The 17340-nt window shown below is 46.9% G+C and overlaps 1 protein-coding gene across 1 annotated transcript in view; it reads right to left on the bottom strand.

The window, feature by feature from the left end:
- The window catches only part of TRABD2A (TraB domain containing 2A), a 110462-nt gene extending 93381 nt beyond the window's left edge, over nt 1–17081 (bottom strand). Inside the window, exons 1-2 of the mRNA XM_073346320.1 lie at nt 16962–17081; nt 900–1460 (exon numbers count right to left, since the gene is read on the bottom strand). Coding sequence (XP_073202421.1) covers nt 900–1460; nt 16962–17081 — 681 coding nt within the window. The remainder of the gene's footprint in view (nt 1–899; nt 1461–16961) is intronic.
- Between the last annotated feature and the right edge of the window lie 259 nt (nt 17082–17340).

Below are 17340 nucleotides of genomic sequence, written 5' to 3'. Positions count from 1 at the left end.
GGCCGACCCCTGGTCTAAGAAAAACTGAGCTTCTCATGGAATCACTTGATTCTAGCAGCTGAGGCTTGAAGAAACATCGTGAGATTAATGATGAAATCATGAGACCTGTCAATACTGGATTTCACACCTCTACCCAGAGAGAGCGACTCCAAAAAAACCCTCCCACAAAATAGGAAAGACTGTGTGTTTATGATATTTTTGAGAAGAAACACACACAAAACAAGCAAAAACATACTTTGTTTGAGAGTGGATATACTTCTTTGTTCACCATAAGGCAGCAAAGAAAGGGCACAAACTGATTTTCCCCCACTGCAGGTCACCTTGACCAGTGCAGTGCATACAGGACAGACAAAGGATGCAATCACACAGGCAAAGTCCCCATCTCTGGGGCCATAGGAAAAGTCTTATCGTGAATTAAAAATTGCTCAGAGAGTAGAATAAATGGCTAGTTCTCAGCAAAGAAGGGGTTAATAGTGTGGTGCCTATGGGCTATGCATCAAGCGATTTAGAGCCTCATTGTGGACCGGGGGGGTTGGGGGGTGGGAGGGGGGGAGAGAAGTTGCCAGGAGCCCTCACCTCCATGCTCCAAGCAGGGATGGGACGTGAGTTTTTCACCCACATTGGTACTAGACTCCCCGATATGTGCAGGGAGGGGACAGGATGAGTCCCACACAGGGACCCTGGGGAGAGAAGGGAAAGGTGTATCACAGTAACTGCATTGGCTGGAGCACTGCGCCTGCCCAGCCACTCCCTCTCATCTACCATGGCCCTAGTTGTGGGCTGCGTCTCCCAGATCTGTGTTCACAGGTTCTCCAGTAGAGAGCCTGTATTCAAATATTTGTCCTTATTAGACATCCTCAGAGTTGGTTGCTCCACGTCAAACACCGTTTTCCTCTTACCTGGGAAAAATTCAGCCCATTCAGTGGATGGCATTGTTCCTCCACTTTCTCCACAGCCCCGGTCTGCTTCCTCAGGCGCTCGGCTTCCTGGGCCAGGTAAAGATCCAAGACAGGGACGCCACGCGATTTAATGTCCACCTCGGTCAGAGAATTCACCATCAGCATCACCCACACAGGTCTCTTCCGCTCCCAGTTCCCAGCGATGGCATTGAAGAGATAGTCAGCATAGAGCCCTTTGCCCCGCTGGTCCGGAGTCATCCACGAAGGCATCATGAGTTTGACGTACTCCAGGTGGCGCTTGAGCCGGCGGTAGATGTCCCGGGGGAGCACGTCCTGGAGGTTCTCGCCCTGCGGCAGCAGCTGGCAGCTGGTGAGAGCGGAGATGGTGTAGGGGTCTGTGAGGTCCAGTTCAAAGTAAACAATGTGGCTGTGCTGGAAGGCCTTCTTGGAGTTCTCAGGGATGAAATCCCAGACCCGGGTGTACGGGACATGGATGGTGCCAAAAAAGTAAGATGGGGGATCTCTCTTTATAGTCCACAGGAAGGAGTTAAGCTCGCTTTGCTGAAGGGAAGAGAAACACAGCCGAGTAAACGAACAATGGCCTGCAGGCTGGAGGGGAGGGAGGGGCATGGGGAGAAAAATCACACAGACGGGGAGAGGAGAGAAATACCCACGGCAAGTGACATAGGTTATAAATAGTTACATTGTTTTAGTATGATCTGCCTCTCGCCGGCAAGTCTGCACCCCAAATACAATGGGCCACACGATGTTGCTGGCCAGTAGAGTTACTCTCGGTGCCCACAGGAACGGTCTCTCCTTTTAAAGGAAGGCAGTGTTGTCTAGTGGTAGAACATGGGGTGGAGACTTAGGAGACCTGAGTTCTATTCCTGGCTCTGGCCAGCTCCCGGGGAGAATCACTTCACCCCTCCATGCCTCGGTTTCCCTGTCTGTTAAATGAGGATAATGAGACAGACCTCCTTTGCGAAGTGCCTTCAGACCTACTGATAATTAGAGCTAGGCACTATTAACAAAGGTGGACCTGCCACGCTTTTGGGACCGTGGTTGTTTTTTCAGCTTGTGAGATTCCTTTGGTAGTAAAATCCCCCCTGCCTTACTCGGGTTTTTCTTTGTTTTTTAAAACACTAAAACCCCATTGTCATTATTTTTTAAAAAATAAAACCAGTGGCTCTGGCCTCTCCATCTCACAGAAAAACCCAAGTGACAGACACTTCAGCCCTGCCGTTGATGACAACACTGCCTGCAGATACCAGCCAGGGAGTGGAATCTACGTTAGCCAACCTCCCCCAGCCAGAGTGGGTCAAATGCGGCCATTGCTTTGGTGAAGTCGATTCGCTGCCACTATCTCCACCCTTCAACCTCTCCATCAGGAAAAGCCCATGTTTTTAGCATCCATGGATGATTTCTGAGGCCCTCCAGGAGAAAGGAAACATGCATAGAGACAGAAAACTTTCATCCAGGAAACAGTCTGGACACAGCTTTTTGTGATGCAAATCTGTTTGGTGAGGGAATGCCCTTGCCAAGCTTCACATCCTTGGAGAACTTCTGAGTCAGCATGTAACATGAAAAATAACAGGCAGGTGGCTAAGGAACATACTCAGATAATAATTTGGAAACACAGGCTGCACAGGTGGCTGATGCCCATCCCTGACCCCTCGGCGTAACCTATCTCAGCACAGCTTTGGGAGAAAAAGGCAATTACTTTAGAAGACAAAAAAGGAAGCTAGAATGCTGCTTGAGAGCCAGACCTGGCCCACAGTTCCAAGAAATGTTTTTTGAAATAGAGAAAAAACTTTTACATTTATTTTTTAAAAAACATATGGTTTTCAGATGCCTTCAAACTCTTAACTGCACAGCTTAGTTACTTTAGTAGCAACAAACCTTAGAACTAGCTCTAAAAAGATCCTGCCCTGTGGTGGCTTAAATTTCTGTCTGGTTCTCAGACGTCACTGTGTTTGCTTTAATAGAGAATGATTTAAAGTGTTCCCCTAGAACTGACCATAACATCTCAAAGAATCCTAGAGGGTAATGTTGTATCAAGCCTTTGAGTGGTCTATGGCATGACAGTAAATATATACGGGGTCACCACGTCTTCAACGACTTCACTTGAAGGAGCTACACCAGTTCACACCAGCTGATGAGCGGGCCCAGGTAATCTACAATCAGAGTACATGATGGGGTCAGTGCTGCTGTAAGAGGCAATCTGCTCCTGATTGTCTGCCCACAAGCAGGGAAGCACAAAACATCTGGAATCTCCACCCCATCCCTGCCCGGCAGGAAGATCTGGTTATCGAATGTCTGGCTCCAACAGGGGCATCCAGACACTCAATTCAAACATACGGTCAGCTTTCAGCCAAAAAGATTGCCCTAGAGCTGGGGTTAGATTTACGTGTGCGTGAATGTTGAGCTTAGATGCCTTGCTCTGGCTGGTAAATGCAGAACAGGCTCCTTAGAAGACTTATTGGAAACACATTGCCTATGCATTTCCAGTGGAAACCTAGGGCCAGAAGGGTTAATGTGAAAGATAATTCCACAGTGGCTCATCCCAGACAATGGTTTCTGAGAATGTTCTCTATCAAACACAGCTCCAGATCACAGCACTCCTCAGCTGAAAACTCCAGCACGTCTACTTTACTGTCACCCAGAGGCCAGGTCTCCAAATCAAGCGAGGACTGCAGTGTTCTGAGGCAAAGTTACATGCATGCCGAAGAAATGAAAGGTGCATCCCACAGCTGGCATGGGACATTGGAATATGTTACGGACACACATGCCACAAAAACCACTCTATCGCTGAATTAGCTTTTCTGGCATGTTGGGATTCCTCTGATTTCTCTGTCCTCAACTCCCTCATCCTGCAGGAAGCTAAACAGGAGCAAAGGGGTCCAGCTGGCCTGAAGGAAGAGGCTAGAAAAATACAACAGACCATGAGATGCTAGATGAAGAAAAGAAGAAGGACAGGGCAGGGACATGAAAAGAATGTGAGGAAATGACTATGGAAAAAGAAAGTGAAGGGAGCATGAATGAGGAAAAAGCAAGCAGAGAAAGTAGAGGGGGGAGGATAGAGAGGGTGGTTTAATAGAGATGGAAGAGGTTTGACATAGGGAAGGGACAGAAATATGTAAAGTAATAACTAACAGAAGATTGAAAATAGACATGGAGCAAAAGCCCAATTTAGCACTTGCCCTGACTTTAGCAGGCAAATGTTCACATCCCCTTCCTGAACAGGGAAGCTTTTCTGAATCCATGTGCTTAAGGTCCAATTACTTTAATGGAACTTAAGCACAGGTTTTAAATTAAGCACGTGGGTTACTGCTTTGCTGAATGAGGATAGCCTGATGAATCAAAACCTAAGTGAGATAAGTGCCCTGAGTAGAAAGGGGAGGTGAAAGAAGATTGGGCTGAGGAAGATAAACAGAATGCTAACCACAATTAAACAGAGAAAACAAAACAGACAAAGGAAAGAGAATGACTAGCAAAGCTGGAGGAAAAACTGTGCCAGGAGACAGAAAGGAACTAAGAACACTAGTAAGGGAGGCCATTTTAAAATGAATCTGTGGGAAGTTTGATGGCTCAAGCACTGGATTTTCCTTTACACTAAAGTCCCCTCTAATGTAATTTACACCCACTGTAAGGTCTCTCTGTGTTTCCAGAGCAGGCTTTAGTGCGAGGAGAATCTAGCCCCAAATGTTTAAATATCAGGAGAGAGAACTGTGTAGAAGTAAGCCTGGAAGACCAACAAGGAGATTTTCAAAAGCACCAATGATAGGCACCTAACTGCTATCGGTGCCTTAGAAAATCTCCCCAATCCCCCAGGTGGTTATAGGAGACCTTCCTGGGCAAGGGAATGTCGTTCTGTATCAGGAGCAGTTTGGTTTGGAGTAAGTGTTGACTGGGTATTTGCTGCAGTGCTGATGCTTCATTTCCCAGTGCTTTGACAGTCATTCTGCTTTATTTTATTTTTGACTTAATGAGAATCCACTCATCCAGGAAATCCTTACAAATGGGCTACTCACCTGTAGTAAGGAAGGAGGCTTTCCCCAGGCAGAGTGTCATCAACTTCTGCACAGCCTTAACCTTCACTAAGAATAGTACGCTCAGGGTGCAACTAGCCAGAGTGTTCAATGTTGATTTAACTCTTCTCCCGCTGAAGTCTATGAGAGTTTTTACCGTTGATTTCAGAGGTAGGGTGGGATTTTCCAAAGCACGCACCATAAGCCTACATTTCAAGGCCAAGATTTTTTTTATAATGGGTGCCTACGTTTAGGCATAAATACATGGCCTGATTTTCCAAGCACAGAACACCCAGCCGCTCCCATGAAAATCAAGGTGATTTTCAAGTTGACGAGGTCTCTTTAAAGAGTGTAAAATCCTTTTATTTACCAGCATTTTAATTTTATAGAGGACTAAACCAGTTATTAGTTAATAGGGAAAATACGAGGAAGACGTTAATGTGGCAAGAAAACAAATGGAGACAAATGGAAGCCACAGAGGAGGAGTGACAAGTGGTGTCACTTACTAGCTGCAAGTGAACAAAAAGACAGGAGAGCAGCCATAGCTATGGAGGAGGTTGAAAGGGCATCCTTTGCTTTAAACAGGTCTGATCTTGTACGTGACAGGCAATGCACGGGAGGAGCCAAAGCTAAAAGGGATCATAGGGAAAGAGTTGCCTCTGGCTAGCTTAAAATTTCTTTGGCTCAACTAATATAACCAAACAAAAGCTGCTGGAAGGCTAAAGCCAACATGCAGAGAACTGAGCTTTATCTGGCTGGAACATAAAGGGTGACAACTGAGGTTCATCCAGGATCATAAACAAACTCACCAGAAGAGTAATTGCCATAATACTCACATACTCTGGGAAGTTCAGTGGCCTTTAGAAAGCAATCAGATAGATACCGAAAGTAGATTATTATTATTATTATCAAAGAACTATTTTGCAGTAGCATCTACAGGCCAAACAGATCAGGGCCCCACCATGCTAGGCTCTGTACAGACATAGAGTGAATGACAGTCCCTGCCCCAAAGAGCTTGCAATCCGTAAGTACAGTGTATTGTGTTGGAGAAGCCAGCCCCGGTTATGCACTCAGCAATGGCTCTCACCCAGTCTCAGATGAGATCTCTGTGCCTAAAGAGTACTTGGATGTTACTACAGACATTTCTATGCACTAAACAGCAGCAAGAGTTATTACTGAGGGCAGGCTGGGCCTCCTTGCTTCTCTCTGAAAACTATTATGGGATCGTTAATTCCCACAAGAACAGGCATTAGAAATGGGCAGAATGGACCTCCATTTACCATCTTTGGAGGGACGGCACATCTGGTGGGAAAGCACACCCTTAGTACTGCATGGGACAGTCTGCTCTGGACAGGAGCCCAACACCTGAACATAATCAATCCTGCTGGCCAACACAGAGCTTTAGAAGTTGCTGCACAAAGTTGCATCTTCTGCCAGAAGGCGGTGCCGGCATTCAAAGCATTTGACACCCCCACTCTCCTAGGAGAGCAGGTGTTATTACTTACGCCCATTTCCCCAACAGCCTCCCCCTTTCCAGCCACAGAAGGTATTGAGGGGAGGTTGGGCAGCTCACCAAAGGGGCTGCCTCTGGAGCTCCCTTGTGTTTCTTCCACCCACTCTCTCCCCCTGAAAACCCCCCACAAAATCTACAGCTTTGTTATAGGCCTCTGGTTAGTAAGTGTCTAGTAAGTTCCTTAATTTTGCCAGAGCTCTACTCAGCATAGATGGAGAGAACGGGTGGCAGTGATGTGAGAGAAAGGAGGGACTAGCGGTTAAAGCACTAGCCTGAGATGGGGAAGACCTGGGTTCAGTTCCCTGCTCTGCCACAGGCTTCTTGTGCGACCTTGGGCACGTCACTTAATCGCCCGTGCACCTCAGCTCCCCATCTGTACAATGGGGATAACAGCCCTGCCCTGCCCCCCAGAGATGCTGAGAGAGTAAATACATTACAGAGTGTGAGGTGCTTAGATACTAGGATACTGAAAGCCACCCAAGTACCTGAGATGGCAATTGTGGGTGAAAAGAAAAAGAGTACTTGTGGCACCTTAGAGACTAACCAATTTATTTGAGCATAAGCTTTCGTGAGCTACAGCTCACTGCATCCGATGAAGTGAGCTCTAGCTCACGAAGGCTTATGCTCAAATAAATTGGTTAGTCTCTAAGGTGCCACAAGTCCTCCTTTTCTTTTTGCGAATACAGACTAACACGGCTGTTACTCTGAAAATTGTGGGTGAGACTTTCAAATGCATTCTGCATGGGCCTAATTTTACTGCCCTGGGCTTGGAGGAGAAAACAGCCAGGCCGAGTGCCTTTGAAAACTCCACCCTGTGCGTATCACACACTGATCCTAACTTGCCCTTGTGCAGCTCTTCTATTGTTAGGTATTTTTTCCATGTAGCTTAAAGATAAAAAGCAAGCAAACATCTTCCTCCCCTCCCCCCAAAAGGGGAGCAATTCGACAAAGTGCTAAGTGGCTGTGAGATAACACAGGAACAGTGGTGACGCTTGCTCACCCTCCCAGCGCTATGGGACAGTTGGCAGCCCCTCTCTCTCACCTCATTTCAAGAATATTTAGTAGATAAAGGCACTGGGTCTGATTCCACTCTACACTAAGGTCATTTTACACTGCTCCAGCAGCAGAAAGGGGCCTTAAAGTGAGCATTACACTTTACGGTCCTTTGACACTGCCAGAGAGATGCAAAGGGGACCACGTAACTCCACTAATTTCAATGACTTATTCCTGATTTACACCAGCGTAAGAGGAAAATCAGACTCACAGGATCCAGAGACGGATCACACCACACTCAATTTTAGGCACTAGTCACTTTATTATGTATATTGATGCCCTAGATGCCAGATGGAGGAGAGGAAGGATGGTCCAGTGGTCAGGACACAAGCCTAGGATTTGGGAGACCTAGGTTAAATCCTCTGCTCCACTGCAGGCTGCCTCAGTTTCCATCAGTAAAATGGGCATAGTAGCACTATCCTGCCTCAGAGGAGCCAACTAGGAGGGGAGCTTTTCTTGACCTGCTGCTCACAAACAGGGAAGAACTAGTGGGGGAAGCAAAAGTGGATGGGAATCTGGGAGGCAGTGCCCATGAGTTGGTTGAGTTCAGGATCCTGACACAGGGAAGAAAGGTAAGCAGCAGGATACAGACCCTGGACTTCAGGAAAGCAGACTTCGACTCCCTCAGGGAACGGATGGGTAGGATCCCCTGGGGGACTAACATGAAGGGGAAAGAGTAACAGCCGTGTTAGTCTGTATTCGCAAAAAGAAAAGGAGTACTTGTGGCACCTTAAAGACTAACCAATTTATTTGAGCATGAGCAAGTGATGCATCCGATGAAGTGAGCTGTAGCTCACGAAAGCTCATGCTCAAATAAATTGGTTAGTCTCTAAGGTGCCACAAGTACTCCTTTTCTTTTTATGAAGGGGAAAGGAGTCCAGGAGAGCTGGCTGTATTTCAAGGAATCCCTTGAGGTTGCAGGGACAAACCATCCCGATGTGTCAAAAGAATAGTAAATATGGCAGGCGACCAGCTTGGCTTAATGGTGAAATCCTAGCAGATCTTAAACATAAAAAAGAAGTTTACAAGAAGTGGAAGGTTGGACATATGACTAGGGAAGAGTATAAAAATATTGCTCGGGCATGTAGGAATGAAATCAGGAGGGCCAAATCCCACCTGGAGCTGCAGCTAGCAAGAGATGTCAAGAGTAACAAGAAGGGTTTCTTCAGGTATGCTGGCAACAACAAGAAAGTCAAGGAAAGTGTGGGCCCCTTACTGAATGAGGGAGGCAACCTAGTGACAGAGGATGTGGAAAAAGCTAATGTACTCAAGGCTTTTTTTGCCTCTGTCTTCACGAACAAGGTCAGCTCCCAGACTGCTGCACTGGGCATCACAGCATGGGGAGTAGATGGCCAGCCCTCTGTGGAGAAAGAGGTGGTTAGGGACTATTTAGAAAAGCTGGACGTGCACAAGTCCATGGGGCAGGACGAGTTGCATCCGAGAGTGCTAAAGGAGTTGGCGGATGTGATTGCAGGGCCATTGGCCATTATCTTTGAAAACTCATGGTGATCGGGGGAAGTCCCGGACGACTGGAAAAAGGCTAATGTAGTGCCCATCTTTAAAAAAGGGAAGAAGGAGGATCCTGGGAACTACAGGCCAGTCAGCCTCACCTCAGTCCCTGGAAAAATCATGGAGCAGGTCCTCAAAGAATCAATCCTGAAGCACTTACATGAGAGGAAAGTGATCAGGAACAGCCAGCATGGATTCACCAAGGGAAGGTCATGCCTGACTAATCTAATCGCCTTTTATGATGAGATTACTGGTTCTGTGGATGAACGGAAAGCAGTGGATGTATTGTTCCTTGACTTTAGCAAAGCTTTTGACACGGTCTCCCACAGTATTCTTGTCAGCAAGTTAAAGAAGTATGGGCTGGATGAATGCACTATAAGGTGGGTAGAAAGTTGGCTAGATTGTCGGGCTCAACGGGTAGTGATCAATGGCTCCATGTCTAGTTGGCAGCCGGTGTCAAGTGGAGTGCCCCAGGGGTCGGTCCTGGGGCCGGTTTTGTTCAAGATCTTCATAAATGATCTGGAGGATGGTGTGGATTGCACTCTCAGCAAATTTGCAGATGATACTAAACTAGGAGGAGTGGTAGATACGCTGGAGGGCAGGGATAGGATACAGAGGGACTTAGACAAATTGGAGGATTGGGCCAAAAGAAATCTGATGAGGTTCAATAAGGATAAGTGCAGGGTCCTGCACTTAGGATGGAAGAACCCAATGCACCGCTACAGACTAAGGACCAAATGGCTAGGCAGCAGTTCTGCGGAAAAGGACCTAGGGGTGACAGTGGACAAGAAGCTGGATATGAGTCAGCAGTGTGCCCTTGTTGCCAAGAAGGCCAATGGCATTTTGGGATGTATAAGTAGGGGCATAGCGAGCAGATCGAGGGACATGATCGTCCCCGTCTATTCGGCATTGGTGAGGCCTCATCTGGAGTACTGTGTCCAGTTTTGGGCCCCACACTACAAGAAGGATGTGGATAAATTGGAGAGAGTCCAGCGAAGGGCAACAAAAATGATTAGGGGTCTGGAACACATGACTTATGAGGAGAGGCTGAGGGAACTGGGATTGTTTAGCCTGCAGAAGAGAAGAATGAGGGGGGATTTGATAGCTCCTTTCAACTACCTGAGAGGTGGTTCCAGAGAGGATGGTTCTAGACTATTCTCAGTGGTAGAAGAGGACAGCACAAGGAGTAATGGTCTCAAGTTGCAGTGCGGGAGGTTTAGGTTGGATATTAGGAAAAACTTCTTCACTAGGAGGGTGGTGAAACACTGGAATTCGTTACCTAGGGAGGTGGTAGAATCTCCTTCCTTAGAAGTTTTTAAGGTCAGGCTTGACAAAGCCCTGGCTGGGATGATTTAATTGGGGATTGGTCCTGCTTTGAGCAGGGGGTTGGACTAGATGACCTCCTGATGTCCCTTCCAACCCTGATATTCTATAATTCTATGATTGTGCGGATAATACTTTAAAGACTGTGAGGTGCTCGGATACGACAGTGAAGAGGGCAAGATAAAGATCATAGCTAGATAGGCCCCAGCAAAGATCAGAACCCTACTGTCATAGGCACATCACACATATCGTAGGAGACATATGTCTTTGCCTCAAAGAGCTTAAAAAGAAAGAAAAGAGTTTGAGGGAAATGGGGAGGCAATATGACTTGCCTAAGGCCAAATCACAGTCACTAGCATGACTAGGAACAGAATCCTGTGCCAAGCTATCTCCTGAAGTTAGCTGATCCAGTTACCTTTAGATAATTTTACAATTCTCTGTGCACCTTGACTTCCTTTTATTTGTTTTAGCAGAGCAGAGGTGCCAAATGCTCTTGCTAAAGGGTGTTTCCAATAGATTTTTCATGGATTTATTTTTGAGACATCATGAAATAGACCAACCCCCAGATTCCAGCTATTTTAAACCAACAGCAAAAGGCTTTGCTGCAATTGCCGGCTTGCTTTTCCAGGAAGACACAAGCAGCGTTTACGGGACCGTAACAAGACATAACATTCAGTCCCCAAATATACACCTCCTACTTCATTTGTCAGTTGACATATATCATTTCATGTGCCAACAAAGACCTGCTGGTAGATCAGAGCTACAACCTGCCAAACAGGAAGGTTTTTATGACATCCGCGCAAAGTATTTTATTGTAACACAACTATCAGGGATACTGTAATTTTCCTCCCCAACAGTTATTTCAAAACCATTGAAACCTTGTATTGGTTGCTGTAAAACACTAGAGATACAGAAAATAAATAATGCAGCTAAGCAACGGGAAGAAACAAAGATCTCCAGTGGAATTACACTGGGCATCCGGTTACCAGAAAGCCATTGACAAACGAGCGAGAACCTAGAAAATCAAAAAGGAAAGGACTCTTCACTGGCAGTGTGGTGCAGTGGGTACAGAACTGAACTGAGGATCAAAAGTGCTAAGTTCTAGTCCTAGCTCTGTTTGTGACTTGCTGTGTGACCTTGGCAAACCGCATCACCTCTGTTCTTCCCTCCCACTCTGGGGCTGTCTTGCGTATTTAGACTACATTCTTCAGGGAAGGGAATGTCACTATGTGAACGTACAGTGGCTCCAGTATCATTTAGGGCCTCTATCACTGTAATCATTCAGAGCCAGGAATAGAACCCAGGTCATCTGCATCCTAGTCCAGTGGCCAATCTGTTGCACCACATGGCCTCTTTAAATTTACTACCATATTCTCACGCTTTTTTTTTTTTAAAGTACTGTAATACAAAACTGGGAATACATCCCTCAAGCAGCCCCAAAATCTTACTCTGTGTGTGCTTTTTGCACTCCTTCTATCTCCTTTGTCTGCTGCTTATCTCTTTCAGTGTCCCATCTTGTCACGTTCCACTTAGGTTGTAGCTATTCAAAGCAGGGACTGTGGCCCTGATCCCCAAAGGTATTTAATGACTTTTGAGGATGGGGGCCTATGTCTTTGTACAGTGAGTGAAGTGCCCCATGCACCTAACTGCAAATGTTAAATACATTATTAATAATATTCTCTTCATTTCCCCTCCTTTAAATTACTGGCATACTTAATATCCTAAATCTAGTTTAATGGAGTTTGCCTGGGGAAAAGGACTGCATTGCATACAACTATTAAAAGAATACAAATTCAGTACCTTTTTCACCAGAGGAAAAATAAAAATCAGTTTTCAAACTAAAAGCCAGAATTTACAACAGACAGATGAGATAACATAAAGGGACAAACTGCTTATGCTCTTTAGAAGCAAATATAATGGGGAAAAGTTAGCCGTTTAGATTAATTGGCCCATTTATCATGAACAATGCTCCCTACACTTGTAAATAGCTACAACTGCTAATCCCTGGGGGCTGGCATTAAACACATAAATGTGCATCAACATTTAGCAAAATACACTAACAGATCAAAAGAGTTCATTCATGAATGGGGAAAACCCTAAATGTTCACAAAAGACACTCTTGCAAATTAATTCTTTTAAAAGCTTTTTTCCCCCAGGAAAACATAGAATGGTTTCTACTGTGCCAAAAATCCAGGATTTGGGGAGAATTATTGGCTGCAGTTTTAGCTATAACATGGAGCTTTGACAAGAAAGGTCTCTGAAGAATTATTGTTTGCCACTTCCTTAAAATAGCAACTTATCTCTTTCAGACACTGAATACACACACTCAGGATGGAAGGTTTGGGAGTCACAGAGGAGGGCAGGTGTAAAAGCAATTTAGGGAGGTAAGAAAAAGCACATCCCATAATTTGAGGAACTGGTATTTTAAAAAAACTTTATCCACTTCAGGCACAATGGGGAATGTTGTTTAAAAAGAGATGGAGTTAGAAGTGTTCATGTGGCATTTCAAGAGTGTGTTTCCTTTTTACACAACACCCCCGTGAAAATAGCTGGATACTCCTATTTATATGACCTGAAAATAAAATCTATCATTGAATAGTGTCATTTCTCCCACTGTCCTAATGACCTGAGGAAGCAGACTGTCAATATGGAAAACTACAGGCAGTCTCACATTTTAATGGCATAGTAATCAGGAGATAATGAGACTTCGTTAACACATTTCACCTCTGGTTTTCTTGACAAAGGGTAAAAGTCTTGTTGCATCAACTGCTGGTGAAAACATGTTGGTGTTTTCAACCGGAGGCTTGCAATTTTCCATAAATACAATTTTTTCTGCCAAAGTTTACAGATGCCCCAAAACTTTTTTGTTTTTGAAAGTCCTTGCTACAAATTCACACAAGCCCATGGCTTCTACGCCCCATCCTCTGAAGGGAGCCGAGCCTGGCCTGGCACCTGCTCTCCAAACATGACCCAGTTTTATGAGGGTGCCGCCACTGATTACACTGAAATCTGGTTTACATCCTGGCTCCAGTAATAAATTGACTGGCCGGCTGGCAAACCGCCTTCTACCTTGGCAGGGGTTGAGTGCCGTCTGCTAGACCCGCTCTGGCATCTCAGATAAGCTGCCTGTAGTGTGACACACAGTCGAGTCTGCAGTGCTCCAAAGCCCCGATTCCTGATTGATTCTGATTGGGAAAGCCCCAGACTCTACTGCTGCCTGGTGTATGGACAGTTCATTAGGGGGCAGCAGGACCCAGCATGAGACAGGTGGGCTACAGGTAGGCGTCCCTGCAGTGAGCGCGTGGGAGACAAGCTCACAAGTGGAAAGAGCAATAAAAAGGTATCCCTGGCCTTCTCCCAGCTACCAAACCATCACACAGCTCCCTGATGACAAGGGTCTCCAACCTGACCTCACTGGCCAGCTGCTAAATCCTCCCACAGGATCCCCAAATCATTGTAAAACCAACCGTATATTGTGCACAGAGATGAGCCAATTGTGGATTTGTCACCTCCCTAAGTATAGGAGCCCTGCACTTCAATGGATCCTAGCTCCTTTCAGGTCTGCTCTACACTATGAAATTTGCTGTGCCTGAACATGGCTGGCTGCAATCATGTTAGCTAACCCAGGACTAAACATTAGAAGTGAGCGTAGATGAGGCAAACCAGGCTGAGCATCTTCTCAGGTACATGAGAACAGGTCAGACTGCCTCTAAGCCACGCACTGAATCCAACACACTGCAGCACTTCTTAATGAACTAGAGAAAGAATGCCTAAGGTTTCTGAAAGTGACCAGTGATTATGAGTGCCTTGATTTTTTGGATGCCGAACTTGAGATACCTTAAAAGCATCTGATTTTCGGAGTGTGAGTACTCAGCACTTTCTGAAAGTCAGGCCCCTTTGAAGTGTTTCAAATTGGGCAGCCAAAAAATGAGGCTTCCAAAAATCACTAGTCACTTCTGAAAATCTTGGCCTTATGCTTTTGTTCATCATGTTTCGTCCTCATCCTCACTTGCTGCTTAATCATGCTCAACATGGGTCAGCTAATATCATTGCGAACAATCATGTTCAGACAGTCAAATTCAATCGTGTAGAGACGGCCTCAAACAGGTCAGTAATAACAAAAGTTTATGCTGCTAGCTCGCTAATTAGTATGGTTGTTAACTGTCCAGGTTGGGGCTTGAGCAATAAGCAAAAAATCTATCCTCATAAAAAATAAAAAGTAACATAAATGCAACCAGGTAGCAATTCTGGCAAACAGTGTGCCAAAGTAACCAACTGCCCTGGCAGAAGTGACGAGTCTTGGCAAAAGCCAGCAGGAAGCCACGACACTGAAAGGTAAAACAAACTATGAAAGGAGATTCAGATTCAGGCGGTGCTTGGAGCATAGGCACAGTTTGACTTCTATATTGGGGGGGCAAGGGGGAGGAAATTCCAACAAGGCTGTGCACGGGGGGCGGGGGGAAGAAATTCCATGTCTGCCCGAGACTTGCAGTTGGGGGGGGGTGTCAATGCCCCCCTGACCCTCCCCAAAACTACACCCATAGCTTGGAGCTAAGCTGCGTTGTAGGACACTAATAACTCCAGACACTAAGAAGAGTTCTGTGGAGCTTGAAAGCTTGTCTCCCTCACCAACAGAAGTTGGTCCAATAAAGGATATTACCTCCCGCACCGTGTCTCTCTAATACCCTGGGACCAGCACAGCTACAACAACACCGCAACCAACTAGTAACTCCCACCTATTTCACGAGAGTTACTTGCCCCTGAAGCAGGAGAACAGTCCAATTTCTCCCAAGTCTGCGCCCACCCTTTCCTTGTGCCTGACTCCTATGTGCCAACAAGCACTGTGGATGTGAAGTTTGGGATTTATGCATGCCCATTCCTAGGGGCACATCCCTGATTTGCACACACAACTGGCATTGCACATGTGAGGCAAATACCCTTGCAGAAAGCTGGGCCACTCTGTGGGTTGGAGCAAGTCACTTTAATCTCTCATTCTCCCCATCCATAAAACGGGCATAATATTCCATAGCTACCTCCCCAGGGTATGGATTCATTAGTTAATGTTTGTACAGGTCTTTGACCATGTAACACGCTATATAAGTGCCAGGTTGTACTATCAGTTTGTCTCCAGGCAACCATCCTAGCGAGGCTTAACTATACCATACCAAGCAGGCACCGATTGAGGTCATCCTTAATTAATTAAACTAAAAAGTGTATTATGTCCATTACCATCAATTCCCTGTTTGCACATGATGCTCACAGTAGGCATTTAATCCTTCTGTGCTCTGATTTCACCTTCTTCTATATTCCGAGCTGCTCCAGCAAGAACTCTTTCTGAGCGCTAAGAAAAAACTGCTGGTGGCTACTTTATGAGAAACTGGTTTTAGTTACACATTTCTTGCAGCAGTTCTTATTAAAAGAGCACCACAGCAAGATTTCCATGAGGGAATAATACATTATGGGTACCTTAATAAAACGTGGTATGCCATGCCTCAGAGGACTGGAAACAGGAAAACGAGCACAAAAAGAACAAGTCATCTGTAAATTTTCTGTACTGTCAAAGAATCTCTGGAAAACTGAATCACATGGTCATTTAAAAAAAAAACAGTCAGATAGTCTCAAGCAAAAATTGTGAGGAGCAATGTTTTACTCTTTGTTTGGATCTATGTTCTGTTACCATTTTCAAGTTAAAAGGTCCCAGAGGTCATCTACAGAGCAGGCTTAGGACAGTTTTCAACATGTTTACACTTCCCTCTGCTAGTGAAATCATTCGCCTGCCTTTTGCAGCCTTTCATTCCAACTTTAAAAGTCCAGTACAGAATCTGTGGACCTATCTAGTTGAATTTGCAGGATGTCACAAAAAGACCTGAAGCACAGGTTGAAGGAGACGTTTTAATTCAAATCATCTTGTGCAGAGAGAGTAAACAGTGGTGGCGTTACCAGGATCAAGAGCTAGAACAAACAGGGTCGTGTTTGGAGAACACTTCTTCTGATCACTGGCAGGATGCAAGGGGGGGGGGCGGTTAAAACTGGAGTGATTTGCCAAAGGAATCAGAGCTGCAGAAAGTAAACACGGCGAGGACCCACACAAACAGCAGGCTGGCGCTCCTCACCCCTCCTTATCTCCCCTAGCTGGATCTCATGACGGACACTGGAAATCCCATCACTTCACTATTTACACCTCATCTTTTACGAGCCAGCCATCCGTGCCCGGCTCCTTTCCCCCTCCCCTGTCTCTGGAGAGAGGTTCTCCCCTGCTCCAGCGTGTTTCCGAGCAAAAGAACGGAGCTGTACGAGGCGGGGGGGGGGGGAACCCCACAGATCCCCGAAGGCAGGGAAAGCCGCGGGGGGGGGGGGCAGCCAGGATTTCCCTTCTCCTTGCGCGGGGCGCGGGCAAAGCCCCAAACTGCATCCCACAAACCAGCCAGGAAGGAAGGCAAGCGGGACAGGCGGCTGCCTCCCGGGTCTCCCACATGGGGAGACATCCCACGCCGGGCTGCTACCAGGGGAGCAAGGCGGGTCCCCGCAAGTTAAATCTCCCAGCCCCGGGCAGCGGAAAGTCCCTCGCAGCCCAGCCCAGCCCTGTCCCCTTCAGCAGGGACTTTCCCCCGGACCGGAGCCGGGCCAGGCACTTACTTTCCGGTGGAGCTCGCAGCTGGCGGCGGGGTCCCCGCTGGCGGGGCTCGAGCTCCGGCGTGCTCGGGCCAGCAGGAGGAGGCAGCTTTGCACCAGGCAAGCCCAGGCGAGCTGCACCATCGTCGCTCCGAGCCCGGGGACTGGCGAGCCGCGAGCGTTGGCCGGAGGGGAGCGGAGTCACCCCAATACCAGGCCTCCCAGCCCCTGCCCCCTCCCCTTAAAGGGTCCCCGGGCCGCGCGGGAGGGGGGGCTCGCCATGCCGGGACTGGGGGGGAAAGCGGGGCTCTGCAGCGGCAGCAGCGGGGAGCCCTCCCGAGGGGACCGGCCGCTCCTCTCCTCCCCTGCAGGAGGCTGGGCTCAGCTCTGTAGTTCCTGCGGC

Source organism: Lepidochelys kempii, chromosome 5 (assembly GCF_965140265.1).
Source record: "Lepidochelys kempii isolate rLepKem1 chromosome 5, rLepKem1.hap2, whole genome shotgun sequence".
NCBI classification, from domain to species: domain Eukaryota; kingdom Metazoa; phylum Chordata; order Testudines; family Cheloniidae; genus Lepidochelys; species Lepidochelys kempii.
Note: the sequence above shows the minus strand (reverse complement) of the source record. Positions and strands in the feature narration are given on the sequence as shown.